General features: G+C 52.4%; 5 protein-coding genes across 5 annotated transcripts; 3 read left to right on the plus strand and 2 right to left on the minus strand.

The window, feature by feature from the left end:
- Positions 1-540: 540 nt before the first annotated feature.
- On the plus strand, positions 541-833 carry PG994_008711 (uncharacterized protein; the record flags this gene model as incomplete). Its single annotated transcript, XM_066860120.1, has 2 exons — positions 541-598; positions 712-833. 2 exons carry the CDS (start codon positions 541-543, stop codon positions 831-833), a joined length of 180 nt encoding a protein of 59 aa, XP_066713709.1.
- Positions 834-6,340: 5,507 nt separating this feature from the next.
- Positions 6,341-7,809, plus strand: PG994_008712 (uncharacterized protein; the record flags this gene model as incomplete). Its single annotated transcript, XM_066860121.1, has 3 exons — positions 6,341-6,528; positions 6,591-6,815; positions 6,972-7,809. The coding sequence occupies 3 exons, from the start codon at positions 6,341-6,343 to the stop codon at positions 7,807-7,809; spliced, it is 1,251 nt and encodes a 416-aa protein (XP_066713710.1).
- A 1,089-nt stretch (positions 7,810-8,898) lies between these two features.
- PG994_008713 (efflux pump antibiotic resistance protein) lies at positions 8,899-11,128 on the minus strand (the record flags this gene model as incomplete). The annotated part of the gene is made up of 8 exons (XM_066860122.1): positions 8,899-9,343; positions 9,398-9,428; positions 9,478-9,503; positions 9,554-9,723; positions 9,783-10,365; positions 10,428-10,443; positions 10,512-10,757; positions 10,819-11,128. The coding sequence occupies 8 exons, from the start codon at positions 11,126-11,128 to the stop codon at positions 8,899-8,901; spliced, it is 1,827 nt and encodes a 608-aa protein (XP_066713711.1).
- A 471-nt stretch (positions 11,129-11,599) lies between these two features.
- On the minus strand, positions 11,600-14,726 carry PG994_008714 (uncharacterized protein; the record flags this gene model as incomplete). The annotated part of the gene is made up of 6 exons (XM_066860123.1): positions 11,600-12,022; positions 12,202-12,405; positions 12,465-12,824; positions 12,878-12,912; positions 12,968-13,230; positions 13,693-14,726. The coding sequence occupies 6 exons, from the start codon at positions 14,724-14,726 to the stop codon at positions 11,600-11,602; spliced, it is 2,319 nt and encodes a 772-aa protein (XP_066713712.1).
- Positions 14,727-17,616: 2,890 nt separating this feature from the next.
- Positions 17,617-18,825, plus strand: PG994_008715 (uncharacterized protein; the record flags this gene model as incomplete). The annotated part of the gene is made up of 1 exon (XM_066860124.1): positions 17,617-18,825. The coding sequence occupies one exon, from the start codon at positions 17,617-17,619 to the stop codon at positions 18,823-18,825; it is 1,209 nt and encodes a 402-aa protein (XP_066713713.1).
- Between the last annotated feature and the right edge of the window lie 411 nt (positions 18,826-19,236).

A 19,236-nucleotide genomic window follows, 5' to 3' on the forward strand; every position in this document is an offset into this window, starting at 1 on the left:
TTGGCCGGTTTGATCGCCCAATGTTTTCACAGTCCTCTGCTTGATATTCGTGTTGCTTTTGTAACGGGCCACGGCGTCAAGTGCACAGCCCTTACCTAATCCGGACGGCTCGACGCGTGTCGACCGTTGAGATCAGCCTCCCTTCCAGCATCGGCTCGTGCCTGGCTGACGCCCGCTAGCGCCCATGCGGTATGCGTCAGCACTAGATTGCCATTCTCTTCTACACGGATAGACGCTTCACTTTCGACTGGGGTCATACTGGTAGCTTGTCCTGGGGTCGGGTTCAGGGGATTTTGTCAAACATGGCGCTTCCCGGCAGAGGGCCAAGTCTGTATATAAGGTCCAAGTTGGGCCATCATCTTCGAGTGAACATTTCCATCTCTCAATCAACAATACCTGAACTTTCAGTCCCTACCAGTTTGTTCACTTTAATTCATTTCATCTACCTGTACTGTGTACTTGTCGCCGGCCGACTTTCTTGACCAACTTTCACCAACACCCTCCACAAACAAGTCACTCGACCAACCGACAACCGTCAAGATGAAGTTCTCTCTCATTACTGCCTTTGCTTTCCTCGCTCTTGGCTCTGCCGAGCTCCGTACGTTACTCCCCAGCTTTTTCCTCTAGCTCCACTCGAGCGTGTGGTGCTCTTCTTCTGTTTATATGGTGTGGCCAGCAGCAGACACTAACATGTTGTTTTTCTCCCAATAGAAAAGGTCCGTCGTCAGACAGCACCTTCTGTCGAGGATGCCGCCATGTCCGACACCAACGGAAACGCCGTCAACTTCGACACGGCTGGTGTCAACATGGCCATGAAGAACTCTGGCCAGTAGAGCTCCCCTACATTCTTTCTCTACATTGGAGAAGGGAATAGTCGACAAGCAAGCAAGCAGACAAAGCGTCCACCAACGGCGAATTTACCAACCAGCACTGCGAGCATCATGGCTATTACCCATTCAACAACACTTTTTTCATTCGTTGGGTTCACGGAGTAGGATCGGGAGAGGGGAAGCGTATTGCCTCGAAGTTGGGCCCAAACCTTTTTTTTGGAGGATAGAAGAGCACTACTAATACAAGGGTTCTCACGATATTGCAATGATACAGATCGAATATATACCTTGGAGCCGCCGTATAGACCTAGCAGTTTTCTGCCCGGCTCCAAATAATAATATCCAAACCTCATCTAATGGCCTTCAATTTGCTGAGACACCTCAGTGACCAGTCCATCAGATCGTAGATAGCACCATGTAACAGCACTGCTTGTTGCTCCTATGACCCGGCTCATCGATGTATTTTCTGTCAATGACCAAGGACATGGATTATTCCATAGACGTGTGTTGGCGGGCGTGGAATGTTTCTCTGATGGCCAGGAGTTGCTTTTGCTTTCCAGATCCCACCTACTTGTACAAAGGTAGGCCAATACACATAGGTCAACAATATGTAGTATAGTATACATGTAACCTACATGATAGTCCCCTTTGGGTGCTTTATCGTCGGCCACCAGACATATGACTCCCCAGTCCCCAGTCCCCCCTTCCCCCATAAGCTTACGACTACTGTATGTGGATCCGTCACCAACCCGTCTGCCTGAGCACCTCAAGCCCTACTCCACCACACTACTACATAATCCATGATAAAAGCAGTATTTTTCAATAGCGGCCGACACAGTGTGCGACTACGGATAACGTCGTCTCATTACTACAGCGGACATAGCTCAGTTGGGAGAGCGCCAGACTGAAGTCTAACTTCGGGAACATCAATCTGGAGGTCGTGTGTTCAATCCACACTGGCCGCATGAATTCTTTTTGACTTTTCCCACGATTAGAAATAATGAGTACATTGTTTAGTCGGGAGAGAGTCCTGATCTTTTTTGCAGACAAGAAACTCCGAGCGAGAGGATATGAGTGATCAGTCCAGCATCGCCTCGTTATTATTATAGTAAGTACTATAACAGTGACTTGGTTGGCTAGCTGCATAACCCTATCTATATACTCGTGCGCACCATATATGCCTTTTCCAGGTTGTTAAGTGTCCGCAGTAGAGCAGAATCTGATGATGTGCTGGGCATGCGTCAAATCTCTGTTCAGTCGTAGCTGGGGAGTGCAAGACATATATATACCGGCCATGTGTGTCCCACCACCCGTCTCGCAGCCAGCTATTTTATATCATGTTGCCGATCATTCTGTTGTCAGCAGGATTGGCTATTCGGTAAGGCTATGCCGACTTGATAAATCTTTAACCATCCAATTCTACGATATATGGCAATGCATCATGCTTCCTCTCTGATATATGAGACTACTGTAACGTTCACAGGCTTCGGACTTGTGCCCAAAGGATGCGTAGGATGCAAGGTCGGGAGAGCAGTGTGTTTCACGGCCTCGCCCAGGGGTGTGTTGTGTGGATTCGCTTCCTCTTCTACTACCTTAATCAGTAAAAAAAGGAAGCTCGTAAAGATGGTAATTATACTGAGATACATCCACCCCAGACGGGAGTAGAAGCCCTGATACTGTACTCCTCAGGAAGACACTTTATAAAAAGCAAGGAGAATAATAACGTATCTACTCCGGAGAGCGTACTGCTCGGATTATTGACCCTGATAAAACCGCGTTACCGTCGGCACGTGGCAAACTTAGTCGCGGAGTGGTTTCTCCCGAGGGCTAGGGTTCAAGATTCAGGATTCTTAAGATGTTTGTCGTCCAGCCGTGGCGTCTGCAAGAAGGACACTACTAGTCTTGCAGCTCATAAGATAAGTCTTCAGTTGAGGGTTCAAGACATACACATGACTATATTTTTCGAAGGGCATGGTATTATAAAATAGCGAGGTGTTGTATAATAAGCTGACGAGAGAGACAGAAAGAACTCGCACAACACTCCAATTTCCTTTGTGGGCAGTATAGTAAGCAGGTTGTGGGGTTTCCAATTATAGAGATAGCATCAAATCGTCTACAGAAAAGTACCACTCTGTGGCCACGGGTGGGCTCCAGGGAGGGGCGGGAAACTGATCGAGCCAGGACCTCCTGGGCATGCCAAACCGGCAGAAGCACAATATGCCGTATCGCCTGTGGGGGGATTATTGTACCTTCTCTATCGTCCTGCAGGATGGCACTAATCAGTAGTTCTTGCCCGCCTCTGGCCCTGAATATCGCAAGTTTCAGTCAACCATTGTGCTATATTACCCCTTTGAGTGTATCGTCCCGCCGGGTAATGCTCAACTTCGTGATTATATGAGTCTTCGATCTTACCAGAAGGCTAGCCCGCTCAGCTCTTGCTTTACGGTATCCAACCCTGTCCGCTTGGCGAAGCTGCATCCTTGGTTTCCTTATGGTTGCTTTGGATCTTGACCAGCCTCCCGACTGCTTCAACGGGGGTCCTAAGCGGCGGCACAGTCCAACGCACTGCGATCATCATCGCCTGGCCTTTGCTTCTTCCGCCTTCACCCGTACTCTTACTTATGCTTGGCTGTATGGTACATGAACTAACAGCTAAGTATCGTAAAGTAAGCATACCAGGGGTACTCTTCCCCTTTTCGGTATGGTCGTCCAAAATGGAGGGAGTGAACTTCTCGGGTGAAGTGCGTTTTGGTAGGTCCGAGTTCTCATCCCCGAGGAGGTCTTTTGCGGCACGGGTGATCAGCCCTGGACCAGGGGTAGCTTCCGCCGCCAGGCCGCATAGACTTAGCCAAGGGGTTGTCCCATGGCCCTGGGACGCAAGAACTTATGATTCTAGCACGATCGGAATCCGTCCAGCCCATAGCTCTGGGTGCTTCCCTTTTTCTGTTTTGCGAGCGGGTTGGGGAAGATATTCCCCGTGAAGCCCAGGAGATTCTTCTGCTCAAGTTCACCGCACATCGACGGAGTGGATGATCCACCGTTTCAGCAGACGCTGTTAGTTTCTTCTACTTTACGTGTCAGAACTAACAACTGTAATTCCTCCGACAGGACGGTTGGCAAGATTCTGAGCGCCTACTGTAATGCGTGCGTGTGCTGTCGGGGCCCCTCAATCTCCGTCGTCAGCAAAACTCAAAGTATTAGGACTTTATGCATAAATATCAATGAGATGTCAGATGTAATCTTAAGCCGCAAGCATGTTCATTCATACCATATCCCGAAACAAGCGAGATTGAAATAAGCGCGGCCATGTCAGAAAGTCGGTGTCAAGCCGCAGCTGGGCAACCGTCCTTGGCGCGGGACGAAGGATTGGATACCTGGGGAGCAGCAGCCGGCTGGGAGGAGGCAGGGTATGGTAAATTCGACATAATCTTCTCGTAAACAAATACGACCATCATGCTATGTTGTCGCGACTCTCTCCAATCCTGCTCACGACTGGCAACCCTCATTAACGGGTCAAAATATATTTCATCTCCCTGCCCACATCAGCGACGAGCGTGGAGACATCTAAAAATAGAACGAAGAATGAAAATGTCCTCGGTCCCATTACCGAAAGGCTTGCCTAAGTACGTGGAGTATAGTAGTGTGTTTGGCGTATACCATAAGGTAATGACCCAACCTTCCAAAAACAACACTGGGGAGGTATCCAATTTCATAAGATGAATGAGTGAGTAGCTTAGCTAAGCCCAGGCGTTTCTTCTTTCGGACATAAGCATGTTTGTTGACCTGCTCAGCTTCGGACCCGATGGCTTGGCTTCTCGGGACACCGCTAATTACCTGACAGGGGCTAGGGCTTTTTTATTTTTTTGCTAGTGGCATGCACATGCCCTGCAGCTGTCAGTTTAGGTACTCCAAGGTCAGCAAAGCCCAAGCCAGGCAACCAGGTTCGGCTTCAATATTGGAAAGTAGGAAGAACCCTTAAATCCTTCCTGGAGCATTGCATTGTATTGCGGTCGGCACAAGACCCGCTCCCAATTTCCACTGCTTAGACGAAGATGACAGCCACGGCGACGGCAAGCCGACAAGCATTCCAAGGTTACGTTCATTGTGACTGTGTTCCGGGGTACAGTACAGCTGTTGCAGAGTGCCAATAAAGAGTGCCAATGAAGAAGTACAAGCTTGCATAAAGGTCGTGCCGAGCGGGGCTTGCTTTTACCCCATCCTCAAAGGACGCTGTCCTTGCTGGCTAAAGCACATCATCATAGCTCGCCAGCTTGACCCAATCCCAAAGCCGTTCTGATCAACGGATGAACCAGCAGCTACAGGACCTAGGCAGAGACCTAGTCTGCTAGTCATAGGGCCGTCTGACTATCGACGACTCCCCACTTGACTCAACGCACCAGCGAAGCGGTGTCGAATCTGTCGATGCCAACATGCTAAATATAGCAGGTTAGCTGTCGGATCAACGGTCGACTGCTATTAGGTATCGACCGAACCACTTCTTCGCGGCGATTCCACCCATAGCCTCGAAACTCAGCCCTGTCGAAAGCTTAGACGATCAGGAGGATGGATACATGGGGATACACGGGGAGCGGCACTACAGCCGCTCGTCTAATGACATCCCCCTCCTTCGCAAACACCATCCGTTGCGTCGGCGTTTGTAGGCTCTGCTGGTGCTGGGAGGCACTGCTGCCTGACAGTGTGTCGCGAATGGGGCCAAGGGTAAGATCGTTGACCACTGACACTCACGCACTACGGCCACCATGAGAACCAACACGCTCAGGTGTAATTGCATCATGTAGGTCGAACTCTGAGAGCAAGGGATGCCAACACATCAACACCGGGTTCTGTGGGCCATCCTCGCTCTCCAATCAAACTTGGAACGGCAGGAAATAGACCCAGGCACTACCTCCTCATCAGCCGCACGCCACTCGGCCCTTGGCTTCACAGACCAGCCTGGAACTAGCTAGGGCTTGGCCTGCTAGAGCAGCAAAGTTCCCCTTACCACTTGATCGCGCTCCAGGAGTGACTGTCGAGAGGTCCGTTGTGGCTCGGCAGGGTCCAATAGCGCAGCCTGTGTATCCCGACTAGAGGAGGCTGAGCTTCTCAATCTTCTGTTGGGGACCCGCGCTGGATGAGATTGCTCCCATGCTCGCCTTGCCTAGCTTCGAGGCTGGTCTGGCTGGCGCGGCCTGGGAATGGTTACCAATCGCCCGTCACCCGGGTTTCAGCACCCCAAACGCCAGAGTGGCGGCTCTTATCGCCTCTCTTGTTTATAACACTAGCTGGCCCCCCATCTTCCATGTTGTACAGATGGCCTTTCGATATATCATTGACGACTAATTTCCTTTCCACTCTCTATTATACTGTCGACTACTATGAACAACTCGGTGTGACTATTCAGCACGGCTCCCTTGCGTTTGAACCAAAGACGGTGGCACCTCCGTATTTATCTCCCTGGACACTTCGCCTCGACCTATAACAGCTGAGACTGTGGCATTACTGTCGACACCATGATCGGATCACATCGGGACCAGGCACACTTTGGCTTTGCCAAGTGGCGGAAGAGAATCTTGCTGCCATGTTGGTTCATACAGATACCGCTGGAGCTCGGTCTGATGGGCGTCTTCTCCTACCGGCTTTCAAACTCAGTCAATTCCTACAAAGGAGAACCGGGCCAAATACCAACGGTGGAGTTCGTGTAAGTTACTCGTCCGCTCGAGCTCTCAATGTATGGTCCGCGTGCCTAATATTGCCACTTAGTTGGGAGGTTACCAATATCGCCTTTTCCTTGGCTTCGTTCGTGATCAACGCCATCCAAATCGCAAAGTTCCTTGCTGAAGCGTTGACACCCTTCGGTATGATGGTCGGCAATATCCTCAGCGTCACGCTCTCGACGGCCATCTTGGCATTAGACGTCGTGGTGTACCTCCAACATACAGAAAAGGAGTACTCCATCATAGCCCTGGGGATGGACTGCGTTCTGCTGTAAGTTTACCAGTCTTTGCTTTGTCGAGTTTATATCATACGCATGAAATTTCGCCATTCACCTGAGCCCGACTTCCAACCACGGCCATCACAGCCTGATCATCGAGCCCCTCAAGATTTGTACCTTTCCATAACAGCATGACTGACCTGTGGTAGATTCTTCACCATTGTGACAGCTATCTATGGAGTAACGGTCTATCGCCGTATGCTCATATATGATGATTACCATATTCCTCACAACGTGAAGCCCTTTGGTTTTGCGGCACCCGAAGACACAACTTACGATCCTCGAAGAAGTAGTGTGAACGTCAGCCCGGAGCACACGGCCGAGTTGGGGGCGGTATCGGAATCGAGGTCGCGCGGAGCAGCGTTCACCTCGATGCGTCGGAGCATCTCAGGAGAAGTCCCTCAGATATCGATAACGCCACAGCCGACCCGTCCCGACCACGAGCGGCGCACAAGTTTCGACCACAAGAGGGACACGCAGTACGAGGAATACGTCAGGAAACGGTCAGGCTCCTTCCAGAAGGAGGACATAGAGCGATCGATGGGATCGAATTTCAAATGGAACGAGAGACGCCCCTCAGAAACCATCGTCGGCACGGGTCTCGTACCCAGCGCCCTGGCGCGGCCCCGAGCCAACTCCGGAGGGCGGGTGTCGAGCTGGACCCTCAACCTGGGCGCCGAAACCCCCGACCCCGAACAGCAGATCGGACACAGTCTCGTGAGCGTGCCGGAGTCGGGAGAGGAGGAGGACATCACGGCGGCCCGGCGGGGCAAGCAGAGGGCCCTCAGCGGGGACCGGGAGACGCTCATGAGTAGCGCCAGCGTCAGCGCCTGCGACCGAACGCCGTCAGGGAAGAGCCTCGCGACGGTCAGCAGTATGTACTCTCAGGACGACGTCGCGCCCCTGCCCTCAGAAGAACGATATGAGGCGTTTCGGCCAAAGCGGTACTCGGCGTACCGCCCGCCCAACTCGAGGGCTTATTCATAGCGATTTGAGTTTACAATACCACATTTTTCTCCGTTACTTTTCTAACCGACTATTGTTGTGATGTGTTTTGTTTCTTGGACTTACTCGGCTCGTCGTTACGACGGTTTCTTCCCACTCTCCCGAAAATTCGTTTCACCGTCGGGGGAACATCTATTTTGAGAGGTAATCTCCCCCGAGGGAAAGAAGCATAATCTTCGATGACAAGTTCGAATCTTATCAGCACTAGTGGTCTATCGTGTTGACTCTTTTCTCCCCATCCGCCGCGCAGCCACCAGCGTCGAGTATGACGCTGCTGGGCATATAGTGTAACGCCCCTTACCAAGTACGTTTTCTATGGTAAGGAATAATTCAAACTTAGCCACCCAGGCTCGTACTCTTCCTGACTTACCACCAACCGAATTCCTCTTAAAATGACTCCGAGCATGCACTTTTGCCCACAGAATTCGGCAAGATGTATGGCGCATCTTATTTGCGCAATAGACTCTAAAACGGGATATCTGTTTTGAACACTAAGCTACGCGCGTCATTGTCTATTTTTCTGACGGCGTTGCGGCCGATCTTAACGTCGAGCCCATCGTTCTTTCTTATCCTGTTCTAGCAACCCGTTCAATAGCTCTCCGAAGTAGTGGCGGAGAGATCGCGTTTGGTTCTGGTTATTATATCTACCTAGTTTGTGCCCCTGAAGTAAAACTTGCTGGCACAGAACACCCGGAATCTGACCCGGAACGAAGTCCAACTTCCAAACCTAATGCCTTGGCCAGCGACAGATGTCGTACTTTGCCGGCATCCTGGAGCCTGGAAAGATTAATGAGTCGTTTAATGGGAACCTGTTTTCCTCGGGAGACCATAAGTTTCACATGCGTTGTGTATCAAGCCTTGCGCCACCTAGACGGAACCCGGAAAATTTAATATTTATATAATTTGTATTTAATAAGTGGAGAAAATATTAATGGTTATAATAATATCGTAATAACTTATAACCCGATTAAGTTTAACGAATCTACTAATCTATGCCCGTTTTCAATGTATTTCGCTGGGAATTCAGATTTCCTGGCAAGATGTCGTGAATGCGCCACAGACCGCTCACCTTCACAAACCGCCCTCCCCAACCTTCACGGCGTTCCCGCGAGGCCCCACAGCCAACAGCGTGCCATCCTTCTTCATCTCCGACCCCGCCTCCGCCTCCGCGAACTTGCTCTCCTCCTCCTCCAACCGCCGCTCGCGGCGCTCCTCGGCGACCGTCTTGATGTTGATGCGCTCCATGGCGGCCGCGAACGGGAACGCCAGGCAGGCCGCCGCCAGCGCCAGGATCAGCGGGTCACGCACCGCCTCCGCGTAGGCCGACCGCAGGTCGCGGAGCACCTCGGCCGAGGGCGCGATCTTGCCCAGGCCCGTTGCGCCGGTGGAGATCACCTGCAGCGGCGACACAGCGTCGGTGTGGGACGGGACCGCGGTCATGAGCTTGGCGAGGAGCAGGTTCTGGCCGATGGCCACGCCTAGGGCGTTGTGGTGGGTTCTGGTCAGTTGGGGTTTGCTTTTATGGATGCCATGTAGCGGTCCATTCCGTGTGTGAAGAAGTATTGCTTACCATCCTAGTTGGTACGAGAATACCGCGATCGCTGCATTACATTAGTCTTGGTTACCGTGGCGGTACCGAGTCATACGTACCATTGCCCGTCGCAACGTCCTCAGGCCTAAGACTGTTAGTTGGGATACGCAGAACATTTTTGGCAAATATGCTTACTCTAGCACAGCCTGTAGCGCAGTATAAGGTAGTTGTTGAGCCATTCCGATACCAAGGCCGTTGATGACCATGAAAGTCGCCCATACTGGCGTGGGCGTGGTGATGTCAATCGTTGTCAGGAAGCCCGCGCCGATAGATGTGACTATCACCCCAGCGACCATGTACGGAATCTTTGGGCAGACCGGGTAAGCGATGTGATATGCTTTTGTGAAGTCATGAAGCATCTTACATAGTAACCCCATCTCGTGACGACTGCCCCGACGATAACAAGACCGACTATCTGCGGCAACACGAGGGCGATGAACCTCACTCCACTTTCGGTGGTAGAAACTCCCTGGGCGAACTGGAAGAAGATGGGGAGGTAGTAGGCATACTGGCATGAGGAGCGTGTTAATAGTTTTGGCCGTGGACGAGGAGAATTGCCGAGGGAAGGGCCTACAGTCTGGCTCGACATGCCAAGTGAGAACAAGACTAGTGCTCCCATGCCAATCGAGCGCTTTCGAAGGATGCGAAAGGGGATTATGGCCAGGTCCCTACGCCTCCACTGCCAAAGTGCAAAACACCCGGTCAGCACGGCGAAGCCCACGAACGAACCAATGCATCGGGAGTCTCTCCATGCCCATTTCTGGCCACCCATTTGCAACACCAGCAGCAGGCAACAGACAGCTCCTAGGAAGAGCGTCGTTCCCAGGCTGTCCATGTGGTTCAGCTTCTTACGCAGATCTAACTCCCGGTCGGCCCGGTTGGAGGGCTGGCCGATGTGGACGGAGAGGAAGACTACCACGATGACGCACACGCCGACGGGCACGTTTCTGGGATAAGGTCAGCAAAGTATAGTCGGAAGACCGTTTCGCAGGGGCTTCGGGCACCATACATCCAAAAGCACCATCCTGGGTTCCGTCAGCGTTTTCATACGGATAATGGAATATAATTAGAGGAATGATGCAGCCGAACTTACGCCAGCTCGCATGGTCGGTCAAGACACCGCCTAGAATAGGACCGAGACACACGCTGATGCCGAGCGAACTGACCACGATCACTTGATAGAGCGGGATCTTGTTCAGCTCCACGGAAAGCCCAATGATGGCCAAGGTGCCCTGAAGTAGTCCAGCAGCACCAAATCCAAGAAACGCTCGACCGAAGATCAGGATGGCCGAGTACGGCGCGGCTGCGCATATGACGGAACCAACTGGGGAGTTTTTGTCTTGGTCAGATATTGTTGTTTGTATGAAAATTAATGAGTGGTTTTTCGTTTATCTCGGTACCTTCGACCAGGAGGAGAGAAATGAGATAGACAGTCTTCGCGTTGAAGAACTTGTACAAGTTGCCGAACAGCGGCTGGAAAGCCGTGATGGTCAACAGGTAGGCGGAGCTGTACCAGGCAATGTCACTCAGCGAACGGAAGTCAGTCGTGATTCTCGGGATAGCAACGCCAATGATGTTCATATCGAGGCCCAGCAATAAGATACCGAAGCAGAGAGAGGTAATGACGACAGCGAGCCTCCATGAGCGCAAGTAAACAACTTGACCTTGTTCTGGATGTGCTGTCGTCGCATCGTCATGGACCTGAGACATTTTCAGTTCGTGGTGCTATGTACTGGACTGTCGCGTGCACTGGATTGGGAATCGCTGGGCATGTGCTAAGAATGAATGAGCAAGGTGGTGTGTTATGAGGCTGTGGGGGGAGAAAACTTGGCCGAGGAGTGCTGGGTGTTTGGGCCCTGTCAACCTGTGCGACCAACAAAGGGAGCGTTGGCTGCCATACCGGGATTCGATCAGTAAGTAGGGTCGTATCATGCGCGCAGGGATAGGAAGTTGGATGTATATAACATATGTGCGTAGGTAATATCTGCCGAATCCCCCTGAGGTGCATATGTACATGGGCACTTATGTAGATTGCAGTCTCGTCCCCACCCATCCTTCTCCAGGGTCTCATCTGAGCTATAATTACCAGGTAGCTTCTTTCGACATATTATTGTACTTATCAGCCTGCTGCCATAGGTCTGGACAGACCCGTTTCCTATGTAGGTGAAATAAAACGTGAACCTAACCCTCCTTTCTCCAACTGAGCACGGCACGCTCCGGGTGCAGCATCTGCAGAAGGAGGACTTGGGCCGAGTCGGTCTCCAGCTGGTGAAGGATCCTGTGCCTCGCCTCCGCCGCGCTTTCCGGCGGTCTTTTGGTCGGTTCGACGCGCCCATTTTGGCGGAACAGGGCGGCCATGGTGGCCACGAACTTCTTCCCGGGGCAGGATCGCTCGCCCTCGGACCAGGCGATCAAGGTTCCTCGTCGAGGCGTTATCAGCTCCTTGCTATCTCCCGAGGCCCCCGTGTCTTGAATCCAACGCGACGGGCGCCAGTCCAGTGCGTCGGCTCCCCAGTATTCCGGGTGGGTATGCACGGCGGCATAGCTGGCGATCACCATGGTATCGGCAGGAACCGTGATTGTTTTACCGCCCACGCTCAACTGCTGGGCTTGGGAGTCTGTCCGTTTGGCTACCGAGACTGGTGTATACAAACGGAGCGTTTCCATAAGAACGAACGGCACTGCATCGTTTGAGTCGAGGAAAGTCCGCGGTGTAATCCCAGTCAGACAAGGCACGATCCCCAAAAAACGGAGGCAATCTCCTCTGAGATCCATTCTTGGACCTGCGGGTTGATGGCCAGATACATCAAAGCGAAGGTAAGGCTGTGGGTGGTTGTGTCGTGGCCGGCGACGTTGAATAGGAACATATTCCCGTATAGCTCGCGCTCGGTCAAGCTCATCGCGGGCTCCGCCTCCTCGGCGAGGCTTTGATCAGCGTCGACATCAGGGTTCGACGCCGTCGAGTGGCCTTCGGCCATATGCTGCTTCTCCGATTCGTAGAGTTTGGTCAGATATTGTTGGAAAGCGACAAGAGCCTGGTGCACACCCGTCGAAGCCTAGCAGGGAGCCATGGCTTGGAAAGGAACTCTGTACCCAAGGCCATAATCAGGATACAGTTGTCCAAAACAATCTGCAGTGACTCCTTGTAGTTTGTTGCCACAGCTGCCGGTGCCTGTTCAAGATGACCTTGGAACTTGAAGGATTTCCCGAACCCTGCTCTAGACAGCACGTGAAGTGATAGCGTCCGTGAGTCGTCCGCAATACTCGAAACCGCGGGCCTCGAGGTCCAGTATTGCGTCATATCGTCAGCTTGGGACAGGCTTTCTGACCACACGATCGCGTTGTTCGATTCGTTGAAACATGAGCTAGCCATCTCACGCTGTTTCTTCCACTGGTCGCCGTCGACCTGTACGGAGAGAGTTAGCTTACTCGATCTCGAGAAGATTCCATGATCGTTACCGTAGCCAGATTGTCACCAAAAACGTTCAACATAGCTGCGAATATCGTATTAGTATTTGATTGACAGCAATGAAGCCAATATATAGTCACCAAACAACTCCAGAGGTCGGGGGAAGTCAGTCCTGCGTCGGAAGATGTCCACCAGGGTGTCCGGCTCGCAGACGTAGAGCCAATTCCGGCCTGGGGTAACGTGCATCCAGACAGGGCCCATTTCGAGATGCGATTGACACTTTTCTCGGATTTCCCAACCTCGCCAATTGTACCTGGTGAAGTTCCCGTTGCCAAAGAGGGGCAGCTTGCGCAGGAATGTGACAACCTTGCGGTCCACGATCATCCAGAAGGGAATTCCATGGCTGATGGGAAGAAGGCGTAGGGGGATTCCGATCTTTCGAGCCACGAGGTAATTGCGCAGTAGAGAAAGCCATGAGTAGATACACCACGCAATGGCGAAGGAAACCAAAGACAATCCGAGCACACGGGAGAAAGCCATTCCCACTGAGCGTAGTGTAGATTTCACAGCAGTGGTCGGAAGGGAAATTGTCGAAAGCACCACATGGACAAACGGAGGAAATGGCATTGGCGAAAGGGGGGTGGGGATGTTGTTCTTGGCGACGATGCAAAGGGGTATGTTGGTCGTTGGTCACATCTACAATACCTATCTTTTTCCACTGATAATCCCAGTCGGGTGGCACAACCTGCACCCTGGCTCCCGCTCTCCATGCTCTTGACAAAGACATATGTACTGAAGTATTTCGATCGGGTAGATTATGAATTACTATTAATAAAGTAAGGCTATATATACTTGGGTTACTTACACCGGAGTAGCGACCGGCGCTGCTGTTAATTCTACCGCAATGAGGTCACGGATGCCTTGGATGTCCTCTGAATAACTCTGGTCCCCGCCGACCATCTTATCAAGGATTCGATGAATGCTCTCGAGAGTAGCCCTACGGTCAACCGATTCTCCCAACAATTCTTCCTGGTACAACCGTTGAAAATCGTAGTAAAAGTCCCCATCTTCTTCTTCTTCGTCTTCGACGCGCTCTTCTTCCTGCCACCCGCAGTGCTCTAATTGCTGAAGTAGCACCCAAAGGTCACGAAGGTCCTGGTCCTGGTCTTCTTCTGTGGTTTCTGTCTTCTCTCGAAGGCCCCAGTCGACACACAAACGAACGGCGCACTGGATCTTATCCATGACCGCTTCCCAGGGCCTGTAGCGGGCAGTGTCGAGCAGACTGCGGACGACGAGTGTCATGACCTCCTGCCAGCCTCCCGCCCACTCTTTCGACCGGAAGGCTTCTGTCACCCTCGCGCGGCCCTCCTTGTCCGTGATGTAGAAGGAGTTGGACAAGACCTTCTGGAGAGCCAGGGGGAATTGGGACTTGCGCAGTTCCGCGTCGTACGTCTCCTTCATCAGTCGAAGGGCGAAAGCCAGCGGCGGCACGGTACGTCCCGACTCGCCATGCTGCGACGCTTCTTGGAAAGGGGAGCCTTTCCTCGAAAGCAGCAGCTCACATACGTCAGGTCGGGCAAGATTGATCGCCCACCGTAGCGGACACTCAAAGTTGACCTTTGCATCCCCAGTGATGGCAGCAGGCCACCTCTCCTCGTATACGCCGATCATTCTATATATGGTCTCGGCGGAACAACCCGGGTCCGCCATGGCCAGGTTGAAGCTCGGCTGCGGCATCTTGCGCCGCCAATAGGAAGCTGGCCTCCGCCGCTCTTCCACTGCGCGATCAGCATCTCGTTGCCACTCCCATGACAACCGGTAGAGGATGTCCGCTTCTAGCCGCCACTCCCATGGAGTTTTGCAATAGTCCGCCTCCTCCTGTCCGAGTCGTCTCGGCATGAGGTTGTGCCAGAGGGACTGACATGTTGAGGCAAGTGAAACGTAATCGGTATAGGACTTGATTAGTTCTGTGATGTACCAGACAATCTCCCGCGGGTTTTGCAAAAGTCCTGCATTAGTGTTGCCAACAGATTTAGGGCGGTGCTTTGCACCCGCTTGATCTGTGCTTATGATGGCATTATGTGAAATAGGCATTACAATAATAATGATAGAAGAGAATAATTCCAGCAAGTTGTGAAAATAAGGTACAAAGCATATCCAAACTCGTAATGTAGAAGGGAAAAGGGGTAGCTGGGGGAAAACCAGAGGGAGCCGACAAGATCGCCTCACCAGCTTTATCAACACTACTCCAACATACTTACCAACGAACATTTGCAGTGCAGCGTGACGACCGCGGTCCTTCTTCGACGCAAACTCGTGGCACAATGCTTTGTCCCCCTCTGCATTGTCTGTTCAGAGATCCAGGCAGACAAAGGAGCTGCGTCGTGCGGAAGAGTGCAAACCATTCCCACATGATACCTCAGTCCAGCTTGATCAAAGAGACAGAGCTTTGCGAATATGGCCATAAGCTGCCGTGGTGGGCGAGGAGGAGCTCTTCTTTGTCTCCAAGATGGGCACAATCCTGGCTCCCGGCGAAATCTCCTGCGGTCTGCCATTGCCATGTTGTGCTCACGTGCTCTGCTCAACATTTGCTCTGGCATCAAGAAAGCCATTCGTAATGGCCCATGAGCAGAAAACACATTGCCCCACTGCAGTTGTTTCGTAATGCCACGATACTTTTGTGGTGTTGAGGCCAGATGCCAGAGAGGGCAAAGTACGTCAGGGGCCCGCTAGGGTCATTGGCAAATGCTTACGCTAGCAGCTGATGTGACAGCCATTGCACCACTCGACTCGGTCCTCTCTCGGTACCAAATCAACAATTGGATCTCACAGCAGGTGGACCGTGTATAGATAGATAGGTAGATTCCTGCTCTTTCTTCCATCCTCTTTCGCCTCACACCCACTATATTGTCACATATAGTGGCCTCCAACGTGTTCTTCAGATTCTCTCTCATCTGGCATCTGGATATCCGGACCTAAGGTTAGAGGAAAAAGTAGGTTCAACCACCGTTCTGGGATTAAGGTTCAGTTACCCCATACCCCATATCGGCCAGGGAAAGAATCGAAGATCGTACGTAAAAACACACCATCCAGCGCGTGTTCTAGAACTCGGCTCAGCAGCTGCATCCCTCTGGCCTTGACCAGAAGCAGGCAGAGAGATACGTATTATCTGGCCTCATCTGCAACGCGCATGGAGATCTGCCGTTCTCCAGACCCAGGACCCATGCATGACTCGATATGACATTACCTGCGAAGTCGGATGGCGACTTGGAGGGTTCAGAGTCACCGGGCTTTTCTGGAGCCTCATCTGCTCATCTTGCCAGAAGCATCAGACCATGGGTGCCATAGCGCTCTTTTGCACCCTTTTTTCAGCGCCAGCCGAAAGTCGGCGTCTCCATAATAGCTCCGGATTCGTCTCGGTCCAGCCGGCGAAATGCGACCGTCATCCTCGTGAAGCCCTGTTTGGTGCCACGGCACGGGCCAGACGCGGTGGGCCGACAGTGGGGAGCTGCGGACACCATAACGTAATCGTTACCAAACCTCGACAACTCTTTTTTCTCTTGCTCAGCAGGGACAGCAGGGACAGCGCGACGATCTCGCTGGTGATAGCTGCAGTGACATAACAATAGGGTTTCCCGGCTTCCCCAGAGGCCAATTTCGACGTAATTGCCTGTGGGGGAGTGGCCAATAGGCGAGCTGATCATTCCGACGATGCATGAATGTGACTTTGTTTAAGTCCAAACGACGAGGGTATGGAATTGGGGAAGGACGCGATGCTGGAAATTAACAAGAACGAAACGATATATGTACGCCAAGAGCCTCATGCGGCTCTACCCACGGCTGACCATCGCTTCCGACTTCTTCATTGGGCAGTGCCGCGGCCCTCGTTTTCCCTAATAAGCTTCGGCGTTGATCCCGCTCCCATCAGACACTTATATACTCTAGTCCAACGAGCGGGGCACATTACTGACCGCGACTCGCGACTTGTGAAATCCTTTCCGGGGCAAGAAAAAAAAAACGCTGCTTATAGTAAGAAATAAGGTGATCCAGAATGAGGAGGTACTTGTGGTCCACGATGGCTGGATGTCCGTCAAGTCCCGCTGGCTGGGGGGCAAAATCGGGGAACTGGGCAAGTCCCTTCGCCTTCATTTCTAATCCATCGTAGAGTCCGATTACGGACGACTTGAGGTTATTCCATTTTCCTTGATTAAAGCTTGACGTCTGCTTCCGGAACCTCGGGGTTATTATTACATTTCCCATCCGGTCCTTCAGTTCGGTCGTCAGTTTTTGTCGACAGTTTGGTGATCCATTCATTTGGTTTTTGATCCGGATACTTTGGGAAAACATTCTCTAAGGGCGCCTCTTTCCTTGGAAAAACTTTCATTAGTTGGTTGGGAAAAGTTTGATAGAGTTTTCGAGCACCTTGGGAGTCTCTTTGCGAGCTCTTCGCATTCTCTCCCCACCCCTCTTCACTCCCTCTTATTCGAGTTCGAGAAAAGCCGACAGATATGGCTTCACATCAGCAAGGCGGCATCAACGCTGCCTCGGCCGACCCCAAAAACGTCCCCTCCGTCTCCGAGGAGGCGCGCGCAAAGAAGATTTCGTCTGGAGAGAGACAGCCTGTCGCAAACTAGAGACGACTCCCCACAGAGCCTATCACAAGATAATGGCTCCGAGATCAACTACCGGACTCTGGAGTGGTGGTACGTTTATGGATCCGCATTAGCGTTTATACCCCCGTCCATATTCACAGCGACTGACCGTACCGTATAGGCAAGCCGGTATCATCATGATCGCCGAGACCATCTCCCTGGGTATTCTCTCCCTGCCCGCCGTGATAGCCACTCTCGGCTTGGTGCCCGGCATCATCCTGATGCTCGTCATGGGCATCTTGGCCACCTACTCCGGCCTGGTCATGGGCGAATTCCGCCAGGCGCACCCCTGGGTGCAGAGCTTTGGTGACGCTGGCGAGGTCATGGGCAACGCCATCGGGTGCGGTCGGCTCTTCCAGGAGATCTTCGGCGGCGCGCAGACCATCTTCCAGATCTTCGTCATGGGCAGTCATCTGCTCACGTGGACCATCTGCCTCAACAACCTGTCCTCGACCTCGACCTGCAGCATCGTATGGGCCGTCGTCGGCCTGGTCGTGTTCTGGCTCCTCAACCTGCCGCGCACCCTGAAGGGAGCGAGCTACATGTCGTTCATATCCTTCTTCTCCATCTTCACCGCCGTCCTGGTCACCATGATCGACGTCGGAGTCGAGAAGCCCATCGGCAGCACAAGCCTCGACGTCGCGACTAAGCTGCCTTTTACCACGGCCTTCCTTGCTGTGACCAACATTGCCGTCGCCTTCAGCGGTCACTCCTGCTTCTTCAGCATCATGTCCGAGTTCAAGAAGCCCGAGGACTGGCCCAAGGCCCTGGCCATGTTGCAGATTTGCGACACCACCATCTACCTGGTTGCTGCCGTGGTCATCTACATCTACGCGGGCCCCGACGTCCCCTCCCCCGCCCTGACTGCCGCCGGCAGTGGCAAGATCCGCAAGGCCATCTGGGGTATCGCTATCCCCACCATCGTCATCGCTGGTGTCATCTACGGACACGTGGCGGCCAAGTACATTTTCGTGCGCGTCTTCGCCGGCACCAAACACATCGCCAAGCGTACCTGGGTCGGTACTGCGGGATGGATCGGCATCACCATCGCCGTCTGGGTCATTGCCCTTGTGATTGCCGAGTCGATCCCCGTCTTCAGCAGTCTCCTCGGGTTGGTGTGCGCCCTCTTCGCCAGTTGGTTCTCGTTTGGAATCCCTGGCATCCTGTGGCTGTTTCTGCACAAGGGCAACTGGTTCGTTTCCACGAAACACATTTTCATGTTCGTGTCCAACATGATCTTGGTCCTTGTCGGCTTCCTGCTCTGCGTGCTGGGGCTGTGGGCTTCAGGAGAAGCCATCCATAACGAATCCGGTAGCGACGCCTGGAGTTGTGCGAGTAATGCGTAATTGACGTTCGGATATGATGATACCCATCAATCAAAAGTTTTATCAGTTTTTTAATTATACTATTCAAGTTCACATTCCGTCCTTGCTATGAAGTCAATCGAGCGTAACAATGAAGCCAATGACATACTCTGATGGGAAAAGGGTAAGCGCAACCCATGTGCTTTCCATCTCCCAGGTCTACAAGTATGTCGCTCTTTCCATATGAATAATGTCCACAGCGTACCGAGTGGATAAGGTATACCAGCAGCGAATCGATAATAGCGGTGTATCTGAACCAGAGAAGTTCTGGCATTAGATCATTGATCCATTGCCCGCACCCAAACAGGAAACCCACCTACTCCGTACCTGCCTTAGCTATCGGCGATGACTCCGTACGCCAACGCGAGAAAGGAGAGCTTCAGCTTCCTCCAG

This window comes from Apiospora phragmitis (genome assembly GCF_038363925.1).
Source record: "Apiospora phragmitis strain CBS 135458 chromosome Unknown utg000008l:1.0-3514335.0:1.0-3519231.0, whole genome shotgun sequence".
NCBI lineage: Eukaryota > Fungi > Ascomycota > Sordariomycetes > Amphisphaeriales > Apiosporaceae > Apiospora > Apiospora phragmitis.